General features: G+C 39.9%; 1 protein-coding gene across 1 annotated transcript in view; it reads right to left on the reverse strand.

Moving 5' to 3' along the window:
* The window catches only part of LOC140205509 (immunoglobulin superfamily member 22-like), a 74,525-nt gene that overhangs the window by 34,716 nt on the left and 20,155 nt on the right, over positions 1 to 19,654 (reverse strand). The window contains exons 5-10 of the mRNA XM_072273123.1: positions 18,615 to 18,714; positions 14,036 to 14,078; positions 12,649 to 12,823; positions 10,239 to 10,352; positions 4,790 to 4,952; positions 370 to 642 (exon numbers count right to left, since the gene is read on the reverse strand). Coding sequence (XP_072129224.1) covers positions 370 to 642; positions 4,790 to 4,952; positions 10,239 to 10,352; positions 12,649 to 12,823; positions 14,036 to 14,078; positions 18,615 to 18,714 — 868 coding nt within the window. The remainder of the gene's footprint in view (positions 1 to 369; positions 643 to 4,789; positions 4,953 to 10,238; positions 10,353 to 12,648; positions 12,824 to 14,035; positions 14,079 to 18,614; positions 18,715 to 19,654) is intronic.

Consider the following 19,654-nt stretch of genomic DNA (forward strand, 5'->3'; position numbering starts at 1 on the left):
AAACCAAGCCAGAGTTTTTAATGATTGTTATTTGCAGGCTTGACCTTTGGGTTGCCGATCTTAAATCAGAGGTTATGTTTTACTGATCCAAACCAGGTAATTAAATAACTGAGCACTGATAACTGTGTGTGCGCACAATGCACATTGCTCATCAAAATCTGGACAACTAACAATGACAGAACTATATCAATCCATATTTAACCAGTTACAAAATAATAGTAGATTTTATCATTTTCAGTAAGATTAAGGGCACCACGCTTTGCATCCCTCGTACTCTCAGTACAACCATCACCACTAGGAGGAGAGAGAGGAGTATGTGCAGCAAGGGCTTTCTCCTATTCTCTTTGATCACTCGGAGTTAAAACTTACGGTCAATCTGGAGCTCAGATGAAGAGACTATGTCTCCTGCGGAAAAGCTGTATTCGCCAATGTCACTTGGCCGGACGTCTTTGATTTTCAGGGTGTGTGTCAGACCATCCTCTGACACAATGATATCATGCTTGTCATCTCGTTTCACCTCAACACCTTGGAACTTCCAGCACACATTTGGCGCACTCTTACTGAGGCGGCATTCAAAGGTCCCTGTTTGTCTCTCCACCACCTTTATGGGTTTCAGCTTCACTCCAAACCGAAGTGGTTCATCTGGAAGAAAAGTAATTTTCAAACAACAACAATTGTAAAGGAAGACAATCGGAACTACAAACAGTTCAGTTATTGGTAATGGTGTACATCAACAGGATTGAAACCTTCATTTTACTCAGTAACCTATCTATGCCTTTATTTTAAATCTGCAGTTCCTTCACATTCTTTGGAAGAAATAGCTAAGAAATCAAGACAATAAAGGGCCATGATTATTTCTTCTAATGAAAACATTAGGTCACGTTTATTAAACAAGTATTAAAATGAAGCTGTGAGCATCATCAGACAAAATAAATTGACACCATAGCCATCATCCCGACTGCTGCCTTGCTGACTTGAATTGCTAAGTCTCTTGTCAAAAAGTTGTGTTTGAAAGCACACCAAAAATAGAAAGGAAGCTTAACTTTATGATATTCATACTGCCAAATCTGTGCAATGCCTTTGGATGCAGACCCTTAAAATTTCTTCAAGGTGTTGATGTCAGCATGTTGTTGCCACCGAGCTTGACTTCCAGCAGCATCCCGCAACACCACCCTTCCCCCCCGCCCGACAAAACTGATCCAACCACATTTCATACTTCATTTACCTGGAACGTGATTCACACCAAACCCCCAGATCAAATCCTATTGTCAAGCTAGAGAAAGAGTACTTAAGTGCAAAATGTAAGTTTTTAATTAATCAACTACATAATACAGTAATGCTGCAGTGAAACCATCATTAAAGCAAAACAGTGGTTTATGTTTATAATTCCACATTGCCCAATGTTTGAGAGATCCTAAATAACTTTATATCAGTCGCATATTTTGATACATCTGTCCATTAGAATGTTGGTAGAGATGGCAATGGAAATGACTTTGTGGAGATGGAATTCAGTCTTTCCACCAAGGATAGCCGTCATTGTGGAGACAAGGTTCTGTCTTTGCTCCAGGAATTGTAAATTGGCACTGAGTGGGATAGATTCAAAATGGGAGTTTAAAACTAGGCAACCATTAAACTTTATGGACCATATGCAAAATCAGAAATACACGGCACCATCATCCTCATGGCCCAGCCTATCCCTCCATCATTTTACTCTTATAATTAAGCCAGGGGATCAAAGAAGAAGTTGCAGCCCATTAAAGCTGCAATATAGGAGTACGTGCAAGCTAAACAGTAACCAACAGATGAGATAGGGCAACATGAACTCATCACCAACAGATGAGATAGGGCAACATGAACTCATCACCAACACATGAGATAGGGCAACATGAACTCATCACCAACAGATGAGATAGGGCAACATGAACTCATCACCAACACATGAGATAGGGCAACATGAACTCATCACCAACACATGAGATAGGGCAACATGAACTCATCACCAACACATGAGATAGGGCAACATGGACTCATCACCAACACATGAGATAGGGCAACATGAACTCATCACCAACACATGAGATAGGGCAACATGGACTCATCACCAACACATGAGATAGGGCAACATGAACTCATCACCAACACATGAGATAGGGCAACATGGACTCATCACCAACACATGAGATAGGGCAACATGAACTCATCACCAACACATGAGATAGGGCAACATGGACTCATCACCAACACATGAGATAGGGCAACATGAACTCATCACCAACACATGAGATAGGGCAACATGAACTCATCACCAACACATGAGATAGGGCAACATGAACTCATCACCAACACATGAGATAGGGCAACATGAACTCATCACCAACACATGAGATAGGGCAACATGAACTCATCACCAACACATGAGATAGGGCAACATGGACTCATCACCAACACATGAGATAGGGCAACATGAACTCATCACCAACACATGAGATAGGGCAACATGAACTCATCACCAACACATGAGATAGGGCAACATGAACTCATCACCAACACATGAGATAGGGCAACATGAACTCATCACCAACACATGAGATAGGGCAACATGAACTCATCACCAACACATGAGATAGGGCAACATGAACTCATCACCAACACATGAGATAGGGCAACATGAACTCATCACCAACACATGAGATAGGGCAACATGAACTCATCACCAACACATGAGATAGGGCAACATGAACTCATCACCAACACATGAGATAGGGCAACATGAACTCATCACCAACACATGAGATAGGGCAACATGAACTCATCACCAACACATGAGATAGGGCAACATGAACTCATCACCAACAGATGAGATAGGGCAACATGAACTCATCACCAACACATGAGATAGGGCAACATGAACTCATCACCAACACATGAGATAGGGCAACATGAACTCATCACCAACACATGAGATAGGGCAACATGAACTCATCACCAACACATGAGATAGGGCAACATGAACTCATCACCAACACATGAGATAGGGCAACATGGACTCATCACCAACACATGAGATAGGGCAACATGAACTCATCACCAACACATGAGATAGGGCAACATGAACTCATCACCAACACATGAGATAGGGCAACATGAACTCATCACCAACACATGAGATAGGGCAACATGAACTCATCACCAACACATGAGATAGGGCAACATGAACTCATCACCAACACATGAGATAGGGCAACATGAACTCATCACCAACACATGAGATAGGGCAACATGAACTCATCACCAACACATGAGATAGGGCAACATGAACTCATCACCAACACATGAGATAGGGCAACATGAACTCATCACCAACACATGAGATAGGGCAACATGAACTCATCACCAACACATGAGATAGGGCAACATGAACTCATCACCAACACATGAGATAGGGCAACATGAACTCATCACCAACACATGAGAGCAAAGTTCTGTAGTCCCTACCACATAGAACTGCAAATGGTGACACACATTTAAATAACAAATAGGAGGAAAATGCTCCATGAATATCCTCATCCTCAATGATAGCAGGGCCAGCATCTCAGCGCAAGATACAAGACGAAAACACTCACAAGCATATTTTAACAGAAATTTTGAATATATGATCCTTCTCAGGTTCTTACTGGTATCTCCATCATCAAGAAGCTTGTGTTCAGCCAAATCAATTCACTTCACATAATTTCAGCAAGCAGCTGGTACAGGGCACAACAATGTCCCTGCTGAAGAATTGCACTCCGAAACTAACTGTGCATCTAGAAGAATACAATTGCACCGCTGGCAACCATTCTCTGATTTGAATAGTCATTCCCTTCTCTACTGATGCCTGCAGTAGGTACCCTCCTACAAAATACATTGAAATGGCCCTTGCAACTGCAACCCCTACCATTAAAAAAGAGAAGTGCATTTTAAAACTACACCTATCGCTTTCCGCTGCAAGCCACACAACATTTTGACTTGGATAGATTGCTGGTCCTTAGTCATCACTGGATCTGAATTGTGGAATTCATCAGTACCGTGGAAATTCCTCCAATGGAGGAATTATAGTGGTCCACTGCCTGCTTATCAATAACAATTAAAGTGCATAATAAATCCCTGCCTTTCTAGCAATGCCCTGATCCTCAAAAAACAAATACATAAAAACATAGTCACTTTTGTAACAACAGCAAACTTCTGCATACTTATGCTCCACAAGAAGTATTCGAATGAAGGCCAGAAAACCTCTTTTCACAAATTGTGGATAAATATTGGTTTAGAGAACACATAGAAGTACCCTGGTTTCCCTTTAAAATAATCCCAAAAGATCCATGTCAGCTGCCTGATGGCAGTTTGAATTCTCAAAAGGAAGAGGAAGACACATCTATATTCTTATCAATTGAAAGATACGGCAAAGCCAAAACTGACCCAGCATTGGAAAGCACGGGCAAAGAGGTTAATGAAGCCACGTAACTGGAGGCTGGACTACTACAAAAGCAGATGTCAACATGGAGAATTAGGGCCAATGGCAGTTTTCATATCCTACTATTCCTCTATATGATAATTCTTTGAAACAGTAACTAAGGTGAACAGCATGAAAGTTTGTGGGGACATAGCCCTCTCCTTATCTGTTACCTGTGGAAGCAGTTGTTAATTGAAGTCCATGTGATGGTGGTGTAGCAATTGGAGCTTTTATTAATCAAACCCCACACATTTTTACAGGCACTCATGCAGAATAAATTGCTTATTTATTTGCATAGCATACCTCTCACTTTTAGGTTTACAGTGAAATATTTGTCCCCAACTTGGAAGGTGTACTGGCCAGAATCTTTTGCAGTTAATTTTTTTACAGAAAGCATAAACTTTGTTCCCACTTGTTTAATTTCAAACTTTCCAAATGAGCTCTGTGGCCTTAATGGATTGCCATCCTGCAAAACAAAAAAAGAAGATTGCTTTATTTTGGTTATGTTACTAACTATTCCAAGATCACATGTCTGTATTCCCTGAAGGAATGAAATAATTTAGTGTGCATTCCAAACTGTAAAATCCACAGAAGAGAAAAAGCACATTCAGAAGGCCATGAATAATCAGTAAGTTATACAAATGTAGAGAACACCCAATTGATTTGTCTGATGAGTTCTGGTTACTTTTCACGACAAGCTGCTGGAAAGTGATTAGAAGCAGGAACATTGATAGCTTCTTTCTCACTCCTGCATCAGTAATTATAATTTTTGCTGAAAAATCAGTTAATTAAAAACATTCTGAGATTATAGCCATATCTTCTTCCATGCATGGTTCAGTACTAGATAAAGCATATTCTTACTCAAAATGACCTTGCCAATATACCTGCAGTGTGTTTTCAAATGATCTACAAGACTACCTTCCTTTCTTGGGATGAGCCCTTTTCCCCGATGATATTACCTACTGTGGGAGTTGAAAGCTGTGTGTGTTTAAAAGGATCACACTCCTCAGCTGGAATCTGGGGGAAAGAGCCATTCGAAACCCCAATACTTTATTTCCAAGTTTTCTATAGTTCTTCTGCTAAAGTCACAGTGAAGCAATTGGAGAAACCTGGCCATACTTAACCCCAATTATTCTTAGTAAACACTCTGCAAAGTGTTGCACCCATCTGACGCCATGGCACCTTGTATTCAATCGTGAATTGGCCTGTTTGCTGTTCTCATTCCCCTTTGTAATTATAATATTGCTAAGGCTAAAATTAGCTAAAATGGAGCAGTGTGGTGTTAGCTGATCATTACAAACTGAAGGATACTTTCTGAAGAAGGGTCTTGGCCTGAAACACCATCTATCTATTCATTTCCATAGGTGCTGCCTGGCCTGCTGCATTCCTCCAGCATTTTGTGTGTGTTGCTGAAGGATAAAGGGTTGTACAGACTGAAGAAACATGAAGACAATTGCTTCTGCGGAAGTTTTCTCTGTGGGTGGAAGTTAGGAACAGGAAGGGGTCAGTAACTCTATTGGGTGTTTTTTATAGACCACCCAATAGTAACAGGGATATGGAAGAGCAGATAGGGAGACAGATTCTGAAAAGGTGTAATAATAACAGGGTTGTCGTGGTGGGAGATTTTAACTTCCCAAATGCTGATTGGCATCTCCCTAGAGCGAGGGGTTTAGATGGGGTGGAGTTTGTTAAGTGTGTTCAAGAAAGTTTCTTGACACAATATGTAGATAAGCCTACAAGAGGAGAGGCTGTACTTGAGCTGGTATTGGGAAATAAAGCTGGTCAGGTGTCAGATCTCTCAGTCAGAGAGCAGTTTGGAGATAGTCATCACAACTCTATCTCCTTTACCATAACATTAGAGAGGGATAGGAACAGACAAGTTAGGGAAGCATTTAATTGGAGTAAGGGGAACTATAAGGCTATCAGGCAGGGACTTGGAAGCATAAATTGGAAACAGATGTTCTCAGGGAAATGTACGGAAGAAATGTGGCAAATATTCAGGCGATATTTGCGTGGAGTTTTGCATAGGTGCGTTCCAATGAGATGGAAAGGATGGTAGGGTACAGGAACCGTGGTGTACAAAGGCTGTTGTAAATCTAGTCAAGAAGAAAGAAAGAGCTTATGAAAGGTTCAAAAAGCTAGGTAATCATAGAGAGCTAGAAGATTATAAGGCTACCGGGAAGAAACTCCAGAAAGAAATTAGGATAGTCAGCAGGGGCCATGAGAAGGCCTTGGTGGACAGGATTAAGGAAAGCCCCAAGGCATTCTACAAGTACGTGAACAGCAAGAGGATAAGATGTGAGAGAATAGAACCAATCAAGTGTGACAGTGGAAAAGTGTTTATGGAACCGGAGGAGATAGCAGAGGTACTTAATGAGTACTTTGCTCATACAGTGGACTGAAAAGCTTGAGGATGTAGAAATTAAGGAAGAGGATGTGCAGGAGCTTTTGGAAAAGTATCAGGTTGGATAAGTCACTGGGACTGGACCAGATGTACCACAGGCTACTGTGGGAGGTGAGGGAGGAGATTGATGAGCTTCTGGCGATGACCTTTGCATCATCAATGGGGACGGGAGAGGTTCCAGAGGATTGGAGGGTTGCGGATGTTGTTCCATTTTTCAAGAAAGTGAGTAGAGATACCCCAGGAAATTATAGACCGGTGAGTCTTACTTCGGTGGTTGGTAAGTTGATGGAGGAGATTCTGAGAGGCAGGACTCTCCAGATGATCTCAGAATCTATGATCATTTGGAGAGGCATAATATGATTAGGAATAGTCAGCATGGCTTTGTCAAAGGCAGGTCGTGCCTTACAAGCCTGATTGAATTTTCTAAGGATATGACTAAACACATTGATGAAGGAAGAGCAGTAGATGTAGTGTATATGGATCTCAGCAAGGCATTTGATAAGGTACCCCATCAAGGCATGGGATCCAGGGGGACATTGCTTTGTGGATCCAGAACTGGCTTGCCCTCAGAAGGCAAAAAGTGGTTGTAGACAGGTCATATTCTGCATGGAGGTCGGTGACCTATGGTGTGCCTCAGGGATCTGCTCTGGGACCCCTACTGTTCGTGATTTTTATTAATGACCTGGATGAAGAAGTGGAGGGACGGGTTAGTAAATTTGCTGATGACACAAAGTTTGGAGGTGTTATGGATAGTGTGGAGTGCTGTCAATAGGATGTAAAACTGGGCTGAGGAGTGGCAGATGGAATTCAACCCAAATAAGTGTGAAGTTATTCATCTTGGAAGGTCAAATATGATGACAGAATATAGTATTAATGGTAGGACTCTTCGCAGTGTGGAGGATCAGAGGGATCTTGGGGTTCGAGTCCATAGGACACTCAAGGCTGCTGCGCAGGTTGATTTTGTGATTGAGGTTAGGAGCTGAGAAGTAATGTTGCAGTTATATAGGACCCTGGTCAGACCCCATTTGGAGTACTGTGCTCAGTTCTGGTCGCCTCACTATAGGAATAATGTGGAAACCATAGAAAGGGTGCCGAGGAGATTTACAAGGATGTTGCCTAGATTGGGGAGCATGCCTTATGAGAATAGGTTGAGTGAACTCGGCATTTTTTCCTTGGAAGTGAATAAGGATGAGAGGTGACCTGATAGAGGTGTATAAGATGATGAGAAGCATTGATCATGTGGATAGTCAGAAGCTTTTCCCCAGGGCTGAAATGGCTAGCACGAGAGGGCATAGTTTTAAGGTGCTTGGAAGTAGGTACAGAGGAGATATCAGGGGTAGGTTTTTTTACTCAGGAAGTGGTGAGTGTGTGGAATGGGCTCCCAGCAACATTGGTGGAGGCAGATATGATAGGGTCTTTGAAGAGACTCATGGACAGGTATATAGAGTTCAGAAATATAGAGGGCTATGAGTAACCCTAGGTAATATCTCAGGTAAGGGCATGTTCAGCACAGCTTGGTGGGCCGCAGGGCCTGTATTGTGCTGTAAGTTTTCTATGTTTCTATGTAATTAGATTGTTTTTACTGTCACAGTGCATTTGGTAATAAGGTTTTTACAAAACTGCAAAGATAAGTATTATTAGGAAAGGTTCTGTGAAATCTGTACAATTTCAAGCTATTTGCAAAGCAAATACTGTTACAGGAGCAAGGTTATATTAACGATTTGAGTGTTTATCAGCTATTCAACAGTGACTGATTTCAATGTGATGAAAATGGGTATGTGTTACAATGGAATATGATCTGCTGTCTTGCCATACCTAAATGACTCTCTGTACTCTTCATCTTAGAGCACAAGTCTTTCTAGGCCAAGTTCAGACATTACATCTGATCCAAATCTATACAGCTTCAGAGGCACTAACTACTAATGCAGACATTTTACCACTCCAATTGGTAGTGATAGCAGAAGCAACATTAAGAGTACTGGGCTCTCAGGCCTATAAACGTCTCTTTGCGAGTTAATTTCTCTGAGCCTCATCAGAACAGTCTGAGGCTTGTCAAACATAAAGTTCAAAGTTCAAATTCATTATCAGAGTACATACGTGTCAGTACATACAACCCTGAGATTCTTTTTCTGTGGGAACACTTAGAAAATCTATAGAACTGTAACTGTAAACAGGATCAGTGAACAACAAACTGTGCAAATGCAAAAATAAAAGGGATCCACAAACCACTGAATGTGTTATAATTGATCTACACAATTACTGCTCTCAGAGACTACCAAAGGCACCGTTGTAGACATCCATTCCATTTAAAAGCAGATGTGGCCTACTCTGTCTATACTCATACACCTCAAAGTGATCTTCTTCTCATTCAGCTGCCTCAATTCTATCTGGTGATCTTTCATTTTCCACTCCATAACTGAATAATTTTCTTCTACCATGCTATTGCCAATTTTTCCTTTCAGTACCAGTTGACGTTGATTCCACTCTATGCCCAGTTAGGTAATGGGAATATTGGTTTTAATGGAAGAGAGAACCAGCTACTCATGACTTTGCAGTAATCCTGGCACATGGGGTCTCAGTGGTAAAAAAAAACATTTTAATGGTAAAGTATCTGCTGCTTTTCACTGTCAATACTAAAATATAGGCCTAATTTCTTGGTATTTACTGAAGAGAGGCATCAAAATATTAAATTGCAGGGGATGAAGTGGCAAAACTAAAGTTAATGATAAATGGAATTGCTAAGCACAAAAACAGATAGAATAGTTCAGCTACATGTTTCTTCTATGTTGCAGTTAGATCTCATTTAAAGTTTAATACCAAAATCTCTTCTTTAAACAATTCCAGTATTATAATTGTTATAGATCATCATCAAGAAACTCACAAAATACACTTTAATATTCCATATTTTGATTACATAATGGCTTACTTTTAATGCAGTAAGCCAGACATGATAAGCACAGGGATGTGTACATAAATCATGGGCTAGATGGCAGATTCTTACATGTGCTAGCTCTCTAGTGAAGATACTCTGGAAGATGTGGTAAAACTGGCCATTTCCAGGAACAGTTATTTATTTACCTCTAAGTTCTAAACTACCACCATAAATGAAATGTACAAGTATTTTGGTCTTGCCTAAGACGCACTTGGAGATTATGATGTAGGTAATTCTCTTAACTGGTCTGATTATTTCAATATTTAAGGATTGACCTTATAGCTCAATACCAAACAATTACCTGACTCATGTAGTAACAGTGATCCAAAATGAGAAATTTGATGGCATTATATATATAATTTTTGCTTTCAATAGATTCTTGCAATGCTGATGAGTATCCAAGAAACTTGCCTTACCTTCAACCATTTCATCTTAATGTTAGGGTCCTTCAATTCCAGGATTGTTTCAAATGTAACTGTTGAGTCAGTTTTTCCTTCCGTATCTTCCAGTGGCTTTATAACTTTTACAGTCTTTCAGAAGAGAGAGAACATAAGACAGTAGTGAGAAATGTTTCCCTTCAGATGAGGAATATCGTTGTTGGAGAGCTGAATTTTCATAGTTCAGATTTACCGTTGATTGGATGCAATGTAAAGTTCAATATCTAGTGCACCATTTTGCAGCCCCAAGTCTAGTTGCCACAATATGGAGTATTATTCTTATTGTATCATGGAGTATTAATTTGCCCTCCTTCAGCATTAATTGAGACCATTTCCCTCCCTATAGTTTGAAATATTTTAATTTTACACATGCTTTGCCTTCCCTAAATAAGATTACTGATTTAGTGCCAAATTAGCAACTGTCAAGGTGTAATTCTAAAAAATTTCCAATGAGTGGTCACTTTCATCCCATCACTCTGGATTTATGCACAAGTTCTAGAGGTGATAAAAAGCACTGGAAGAGGAATTGGATAGTGCTGGAGCTAATAATGTGCTGGGACTCTTGCTGTTGGTTATAAATGTTAACAACCTTAATGTGTATTTAGGAGATATGGTTAGTAAAATTACAGATTACATGAAAATTAGCAAAGTTGCTGATATACAGTAAGGTAGCCTTCGGCTTTGAGAAGGGGTTTCCAACCCTTTTAATGCCTTGGACCCTATCATTAACCAAGCGGTCCGTGGAACCCAGATTGGGAATCCTGCTTTAGTGTGATGTTGATCAGATAGTAGGTTGGCAGGAAGATGGCAGATGGAATTTACAGTAAGTGTGAGTTGATGCACTTTGAGGTATTTAATAAGGGTTGTATATGTACTATGAATGGTTAGGCTCTATGAAATATTGATGAAGAAAAAAAACTTGGCATATATCTAAAAATCTCCAAAGATGGCATCACAGGTGGATAGATGGCAAAGAGAGTTTTTGGATGCTATCTTTCATCAGCCAGAGCACAGAGTAAAAGAGCAGGGAGGTACATTATAAAATATTAGATAGGAAGTAGATAGAATATTGCGTGCAGCTATGGTCACCACACCATAGGAATGAATTGATTGTACTGGAGAGAGTACAGAAGTGATTGACCAGCAAGTATGTTTGGGATGGTATATCTTGGTTATGAAGCTGGCCTGGACAGGCTGAGGTTGTTTTCCTCACAGCAGAGGAGAGTGAGGGGGACCAGACAGAGATGTACAGAACCATGAGTGGTATTAGCAGGGTATATAGAAAGTAACTTTTACCCATGTCAGATGTGTCTAAGAACAGAAGCCATAGGTTTTTACAATGATCTGAGGAAGAATCTTTCCACTTAGAGATTGGTTGGAATCTGAAATGCACTGTCTTAAAAGATAGTGGAGTTAGGTACTTTCAAGCAGGTTGGAGGAGAAACACCTCATATTCCATCCGGGTAGTCTCCAATTTGCACTAACAAAGATTTCTACAACTTGAGGTAACTGCTCCTCTCTGCTTCCCTCCACCACAGCATTTTTCTTTTCCTTTATTCTGGTTGCTCTCTCACCCCTTCACTTCTCCTCCCCTGCTCTCGTGTCCAGCTCATCATCTCCCTCCGGTACCCCACCTTTTTCCATTTATTTCATGACCCACTGTACTCTCCTATCAGATTCTTTCTTCTTCACTCCTTTACCCTTTCCACCTATTACCTCCCAGCTTCTCATATCATACTGCCTACCTTCCCCCTTGCCCAGTCTTACCTATCACCTACCAGCTTCTACTCCGTTCCCTTCCCCACCTTCTTATTCTGGCTTCTGCCCCCTTCTTTTCCAGTCCCGATGAAGGATCATGACCCAAAATGTTGACTGCCTATCTCCCTTGATAAATTCTGTCTGAGTCACTGAGTTCCTCCAACATTTGGTGTATATTGCTCAAGATTTTCAGCATCTTCAGAATATCATATGTGGCTGTGTTAATAAACACCTGGAAAAGCACTTGACTTGGCAAGACAGAGGAGGCTCTGGACCAAGTGTTGGCAAATGGGAATAGTACACAGTACATAAATAACAGATGATCAGCATAGACATGACAGGTCTGTTCTTTCAATACTCCTCTTGCACGCTCAGCTACAAGTAAAAGTTTGCAGCCATATTAGCAAACATTCATTCAGTTCTCACCGCTAAACTGACTTCATTTTAACTGTTTTATCTGAAGGACACAACTTTTTTTTAATGAACTTATTTTAACTCAGGATTTTAAATTTTATATTGCTTGAACAATTAGACTGGCCAACATTTGATCTTTCTCCTTCCACCTCAGTACCAACATCACTGCTTCTACTAAGTGGTACGTTAAACTTCTCCAATCCTTATTGCACCCTACCTCAGTCTCTACTTTTTTCTTCATTTCTTTTAAGCGTTTCAGCAGTCCCCTAAAGTCAGTAAATCCATACTCCTGACAAATCTTCTCATAGTCCTTCTTATCTGCTTTCATTAAGATCTCCCACATTTCCTTTTCATCCAGGACCTTCCTTTCTTCCTTGGGAGCTGGGGTTGACCTGCAAATAAAATTCATCAGCAGTTTAAAGTATCATCTCTTATTGCAATTACTCATGGAGTTTTGTCCACATGGTGGTTGTATTTTAAACACAAAATACTCTGCAGATGCTGGGGTCAAAGCAACACTCGCAACAGGCTGGAGGAACTCAGCAGGTCGGGCAGCATCCATGGAAAAGATCAGTCAACGTTTCAGGCCGGAACGTTTCAGTCCTGACGAAGGGTTTAGGCCCGAAACGTCGACCGAGCTTTTTCATGGATGCTGCCCGACCTGCTGAGTTCCTCCCGCGTGTTGTGAGTGGTTGTATTTTTGAGGGTGGAAGGGACGGGAGGTAGGGAGGAAAATTGTGTGGTGCATGGGAACAAGGAGGTGGTGGAGAGGGGTCTGCAAAAACCATGTTTTCGAAAAAGGTTCAAAGGTTCAAGGGTTCATTTACTGTCAAAGCATGTACAGTATACATATAAAACTCTGAAATTTGTCTTCTCCAGGTAGCAACAATGCAAAATTAGTGAAATTTGCCTATTGTGTGTCAGTCCCAAAAGTTCTGCGAAAACTTTCTCATTGTGTGTGAGACCTACCATTCCTTCAGGATTTCAGAAAATTTATTCAATATATCTGGGAATGGGCCTTACTACATATCCTCTTCACATCATCAGATATAGTAAATGCGTTTGCTTTATTTATGCATGTATCCCAATCGAGGTGTCTCTCAGTGTATTAACATTCTTGTAATTCACTGATGTATACCCTCAGGGTTTTTAATTGTTACTCCTCTTTGTACATCCTCTGTAAGTTAAAAATCCTCTGTACAGCATGTAGTTACTCACTTGGTTCCCTCAAGACATGACACCCTCAGTATTGATATTCATCATAGTTTCCACGTTTACCCAGGTGTATATAAATACTGTTCAACATATTACATGTTACTTTTCTGTTATCTGTGTCATAATTAAATATCAGACATTCCTTCTATTAACCTTATTTGCTCAGGGCATCTCTGTCTATATACACACTACTTAACACGTTTCGTCTCTGTCGCCCACACTCAAATATTCTTTCATTATTGTACTCCCAGTGTTTATCTTTCCAACACTCCAAGTAACACATATTCTCTGTGTATACTTCATTCTTGCTGTATATTCACTATACATCACACTGTTCCTTGACATGGATCCTCCTGAAACCTTTCTAAGAAATATGCTGAAGCTCTTACCTTTTCTTCAACATTGTTCGGAAGTTTACTTGTTTACCTTGACCTGAAAATCAAAAATTCAATCTGCATGAGGGGCCAGATGAGTTTGAACTAATTCATTCTGAGCAATTCATTGGCATGATTAGTTGTCATTCCTCAAGATACCATATCAGCATCAAAAATGTACTGGAATTGAATTCAGATCTTCAGAACTGAATGATACATCCATAAGACATAATTAACATGAATTGTTATGGAAGAGCAAGTTCTTCAATATATAAATGTTACTTTATATAACTAACCAGCAAACAAATCTGTTTATAGAACCCTCTGCCTACTTCGAAGTTATTTCAGAGAAGGTGCTCATTTTAAAACACTAACAATGGCTGGACTCAGATCCCCTGAAAATAGGTGTAGCTGACTTTGTGCAAAACAATCCAATTTCTGCAAGGTGCTGTAACTACAACAACTAGGCAATTACATACGTTCAACACAATGACCACTATAGAAACATAGTCAATGAACATATGGCAACTGACCTTCAAGTGGTGCAATTCTTAGTGTTAATAATGTTGCCGTGATTGTAAAACACACAAAAGAAAATAGTTGACCTATCCAGAATAATCCCTCACCATCTCTATATTCAGATACTTGGACAATCTGGGTGCAGATGAGCAATCACATTGGTCCTCCACATTCCCAGAGTAACTGGTGCTCCATTACTGTACCTTCCATAAATGAGCAATGAGGCTCATTCAAGAATTCAAGGCCTACTGTAGCAGTGGAGACTCACCTTTCTGAGATCTTCCTGCTAACTTGCAAAGCTTTCCCTCAGAGCTTCTGGCTGTGATAGCACCACTAATTTTTAAACTTACACCCAACTGTTTGTTTTTTCCCCATTTATTTCAACACACCTGCAGGACTGGAACCAAGTCTAATCTGTAACTTTTTTTTATTTGCTTGATTTTAGTTTTATTTAATTCTTTTTAATGTGTGTGCATTTTTATAAAAAAATTTTAATTATTTAGTTTAATTTTTAATCTTAAGAGTGCTTAATCTTAAGATGGTTGATTTTTTGTGAACATTAAAAATTCACAACCTATCAATTTAGATACAGTATTAAGCAATTAAAAACATCAACCCCAATCTTCCATTTAAATGGGCAGGAACTCTGAATTTCTATGCACAGGCTGGTGTATTACATTTGCTGCCAAGCCCAACATATGTGTGCTGTTCACATGAGCTCCTCACAGAGTACAATGGGACAATACAGATCTCTCACTACTTACAATAAAAGATCTGCCACTGAGTCCCTGACAGATTTAGGCCTGGCACTGCCCCAACAGGAATATATAAATTAAAATGAAGAAGCTAACGATTGAGCAAAACATGGGTGAGTGGTTCTAAATTTCATTTTTATTTGTCTTGTTTTTAATGTGTGTTTGCTTCTAATGTGTTAATTTTGTTAATTTTAGTTTCCAATGTTCTTTAATAATGCTTAAATAGCCATTCATAGACATTCAATTGAAACAGCCAATGAGTTTGTGGACAGAAATTCACTGGCTGTCAAAAACAAACCAGAGTTAAGCTGAATCATTGACCTACTGATTTTGGGGGGAAGGCAATGGTGAGGTGCACACAAGTAACAGTATACACTCAAAGAAGCAAAAATTTGCTTGGGTAGCTTGTTATTGGAAGGCCTGCCCATTAAAGTTAAAAGGAATAAAAATATTAAAAATAGTAACTTTGTCTTTGCTGGATGTTTACATTAAGGAAGATCCAGACAACACTTAGGCATGGGCTGATATACACCAAGTAACAAATGCTTCAAACAACTGCTTGTGTTTGCCTCCTAAATGTTAGCCTACAATATAGTCAAAATCAATTCAAAGTTTAAAGTTCAAGGTCAATTTATTATCAAAGGACCCTATGGAAAATTCTGGCAATTCTGGACAACATTTCTCACCCTCTGCATGCCACCTTGGCTGAACAGAGGAGCACTTTTAGAAATAGACTAAGACAACTGTGCTGCTCCAAAAAGCGTTATGTGAGGTCATTTTTACCCTCAGCCATTAGGCTCTATAATGAGTCAACCTATAGCCAGGAAAGTGATGACTCTCCCCTCCTGTTAGACTGTCTGTGGCAACTTACTTTTTATCCTTTCTCACTTCTCTTCTAACATTTCTACATCTATGCACTTGTAATGCTACTGTGACATTGTAATTTCCTAGCAATCTTTATGATTCCTCACTTAAATTTGAACAGACCTGGAGATCTTTTATTCAATATTTTCATTTAATGTAATTTTTTTTCTTCCCCTTTTTGCTCCATATTTATATTCCCTTCTTGTTTTTTTCTACTGTTTTTAATGGAGGTCGGGTTTGAGGACGTGATTTTAAGTCTTTTACCTCTACTTGTTTCCAAGTTAGCCCATTGCTTTGCTTTGCTTTTAGTTTAGTTGCACGGTGGGTTTTTTTGGGTTGTTTTTTTGGGTTTTTTTTTTCCTTTTTCTATTGATATATATATATATATATATATATATAATTAGTATACTGTTATGTTACCTTATTATTTTATGTTTAAATTACATTGTTTGTATCATTTCTTTTCTGTTTTAATATCTCCTGTAATTTTATTATATTCTAACAGTGTATTAGTGCCTATATGGCTTACCTTTTGTATACTTATTCAATAAAAAGAAAAAAAAGACATTGTAATTTCCTTTGCAAACAGTGAAGTATCTATCTATCTACCAAAATATGTATATGTTACCTTATGTTACCGTGCAGGCATTCACAATCGATAGAACGAAATACAGCAGAATCAATGAAAAACCACACAAAGATCGACAAACAACCAATATGCCAAAGAAGACATAATGCAAAAGAAATAAAAATACAAATAGAAACAAATAGTAAGTAAATAAATAATATTGCAATCATGAGTTGTAGAGTCCTTGAAAGTGTGTTCATGGGTTGTGGAGTCACTTCAGAGTGACATTATCCATGCTGGTTCAGGAATCTGATGGTTGAAGGATCATAACTGTTCCTGAACCTGGTGGTGTGGGTCCTAAGGCTCCCGTACCTCCTTCCTGATGGCAGCAGCAAGAAGACTGCAAGGTCTAACAGATGGAGGACCATCATAATGGATGCTGCATTCTTGTGGCAGTGCTCACTGTAGATGTATTTAATGGTGGCGAGGGCTTTTCCTGTGATGGACAATAGAACAGTACAGCACAGTAACAGGCCATTCGGCCCACAATGTTATGTCAATCTAGCCAAGAATCAAATCAAAAACACTCAAGCACTAATCCCTCCTACCTACCCCATGTCCATATCCCCCCATCTCCCTTACATCCATGTGCCTATCCAAATGTCTCTTAAAAAGCCACTAATTTGTTTGCCTCCAACACCGGACTGGGCAGCACATTCCAGGTATCCATCACTCTTTGAGAAAAAAAAACTTACCCTTCACATCCCCCTTGAACCTACCCCCTCTCACCTTCAATGCATGCCCTCTGGTATTTGACTTTTCATCCCTGGGAAAATGATACTCTCTGTTCACACTATCTATGGCTATCTATGGCTCTAGTAAACCGCTATCGGATCTTTCCTTGGTCTCCAGCATGCCAGAGAAAACAACTTAAGATTATCCAGCCTCTCATGATAGCACTGCCCTCTAAACCAGGCAGCATTCTGGTAAACCTCTTCTGCACCACCTCCAGAGCCTTAAACTCCTTCCTATACTGGCACGACCTAAACTGTACACAATACTCCAGATGCGGCCTAACCAGAGTTTCATGAAGTTTCAACATATCCTCCTGACTTTTAAACTGAATGCCTTGAGTAATAAAAGCAAGCACTCCATGAGCCTCCTTAACCACGTTATCGACCTGTGTGTCCACTTTCAAGGAGCTATGAACTTGGATCCTAAGACCTCTCTGCTTAGCAACACTGTTAAGGATCTTGCGCTTGACTGTGTACTGCCTCCTTGCATTAGCCCTACCGAGGTGTAGAGCTTCAGATTTGTCTGGGATAACCTTTTGGGGTTCTTGGATCTTATGATAGATGACCTGCTGCAGGATCCAAAAGACAATTCCCCGCAAATATTTTGGGAATCTCAGCAGGACTGAATTCGACTACTGACTTCTGCCACAAGGGTCCATGTTGTATCAAGTGATGAGCCAAACTGACAGTTCACAGCAATTGAGCAGAAATCTGGGGCCTTCTGGTAGGTAAATGGCTGAGCATGAGAAATGCTGTGGAAAGTCAGTGAGATGGTGCTGTGGAAGTTGCAGTATTTTAACCCAATGATAATGAAGTAATTAAATTTGTCTATATCAGAATGTTTCAGGAAGAGAACCTGGTGTTATTATTTGCTGATTGTGCAAAATTTAATTCTATTTGCACGTCTTTCACAAATGAAGGAGTCCATGCCTTCTTATTGAAAGATCAAGACAAAATTTACTAAAATTTGAACAATTGCAAGATTATGTCTATCTTCAATAAACAAGTCTAGTAGTAAACACCACAATGGCCATTTAAGTAGTAATTCACACTGTATAAATGTTATCATGCACTCTCATTGAGTTCATACATACTTTCAGTCACTGTCAAAGATATAACGTATGTGCAGTCTGCATGAATGTTGGAAGCAATGCATTTATAGGCATCCTCATCATCTGGAGTGACATTATCCAGCTGTAAAAATCAGAATATTCATATATCATGCACAGTTTTATCAACAGAGCATCGAAGTTTAATGGAAGGCATTAAATAAATAATTCCAGTGAAGAAACCTTAAAGACTGCCCATGCAAAAGCATTGCTAATTCATTATTGCATCTACCATTTCAGCACTTGGTACTTACAGTGCCCCTCTGTGACTGGATCCCTGACTTCATGACCAACAGACTGCAGTGAGGAATGATAGGCAGAAAGACCTCCAACACAGTTACTCTAAACACTGGTGCTCCACAAAGTTGCATCCTCTACTCTACTCTGTACACTCAGGACTCCATGGCCAGATTCTGCTCTAACTTCATCGGCAAGTTTGTAGGTGATACTGCCATAGTGGGCCTTATCACAAATAACAATAATTCAGAGTAAAGGAAGGAGATAGAGAGCTTTGTAACATGATGTTATGACAAGAACCATCTCCTTAATGTCAACAAAGCCTGTCTTTGACTTCTGGAAGTGAAACGGTGCACATGCTACATTAGAGGTGCTGAGGTTGAGATGGTTAAGAGATTCCTGGGAGTGTACATCATCAATGGTCTGTCCTGATCCAACCACGTAGACGTCATGGCTACAAAAGCTCACCAATGCCCGTACATCGTCAGGAGGGTACAAAAAAATTGGCATGTTCCCGTTAACCCTAACCAATTTTTATTGATGCACCATAGAAAGCATCTTATCTGGATGCGTGATTGCTTGATATGCTATTTCTTTGCACATGAATGCAAGAAATTGCAGAAAGTTTTGGAGGCAGCTCAGCAGATCATGGAAACCAGCCTCCCAGTTATGGCCTCTGTCTATACTTCTCACTGTCTTATTAATGCAGCTAGCATAATCAAAGATCCCACACACCACAGACATTCTCTCTCCTTCCTTTTTATATTGGACAGAAGATACAAAAGCCT

The sequence above is a fragment of the Mobula birostris genome, chromosome 11 (assembly GCF_030028105.1).
Source record: "Mobula birostris isolate sMobBir1 chromosome 11, sMobBir1.hap1, whole genome shotgun sequence".
Taxonomy (NCBI): Eukaryota; Metazoa; Chordata; class Chondrichthyes; order Myliobatiformes; family Myliobatidae; genus Mobula; species Mobula birostris.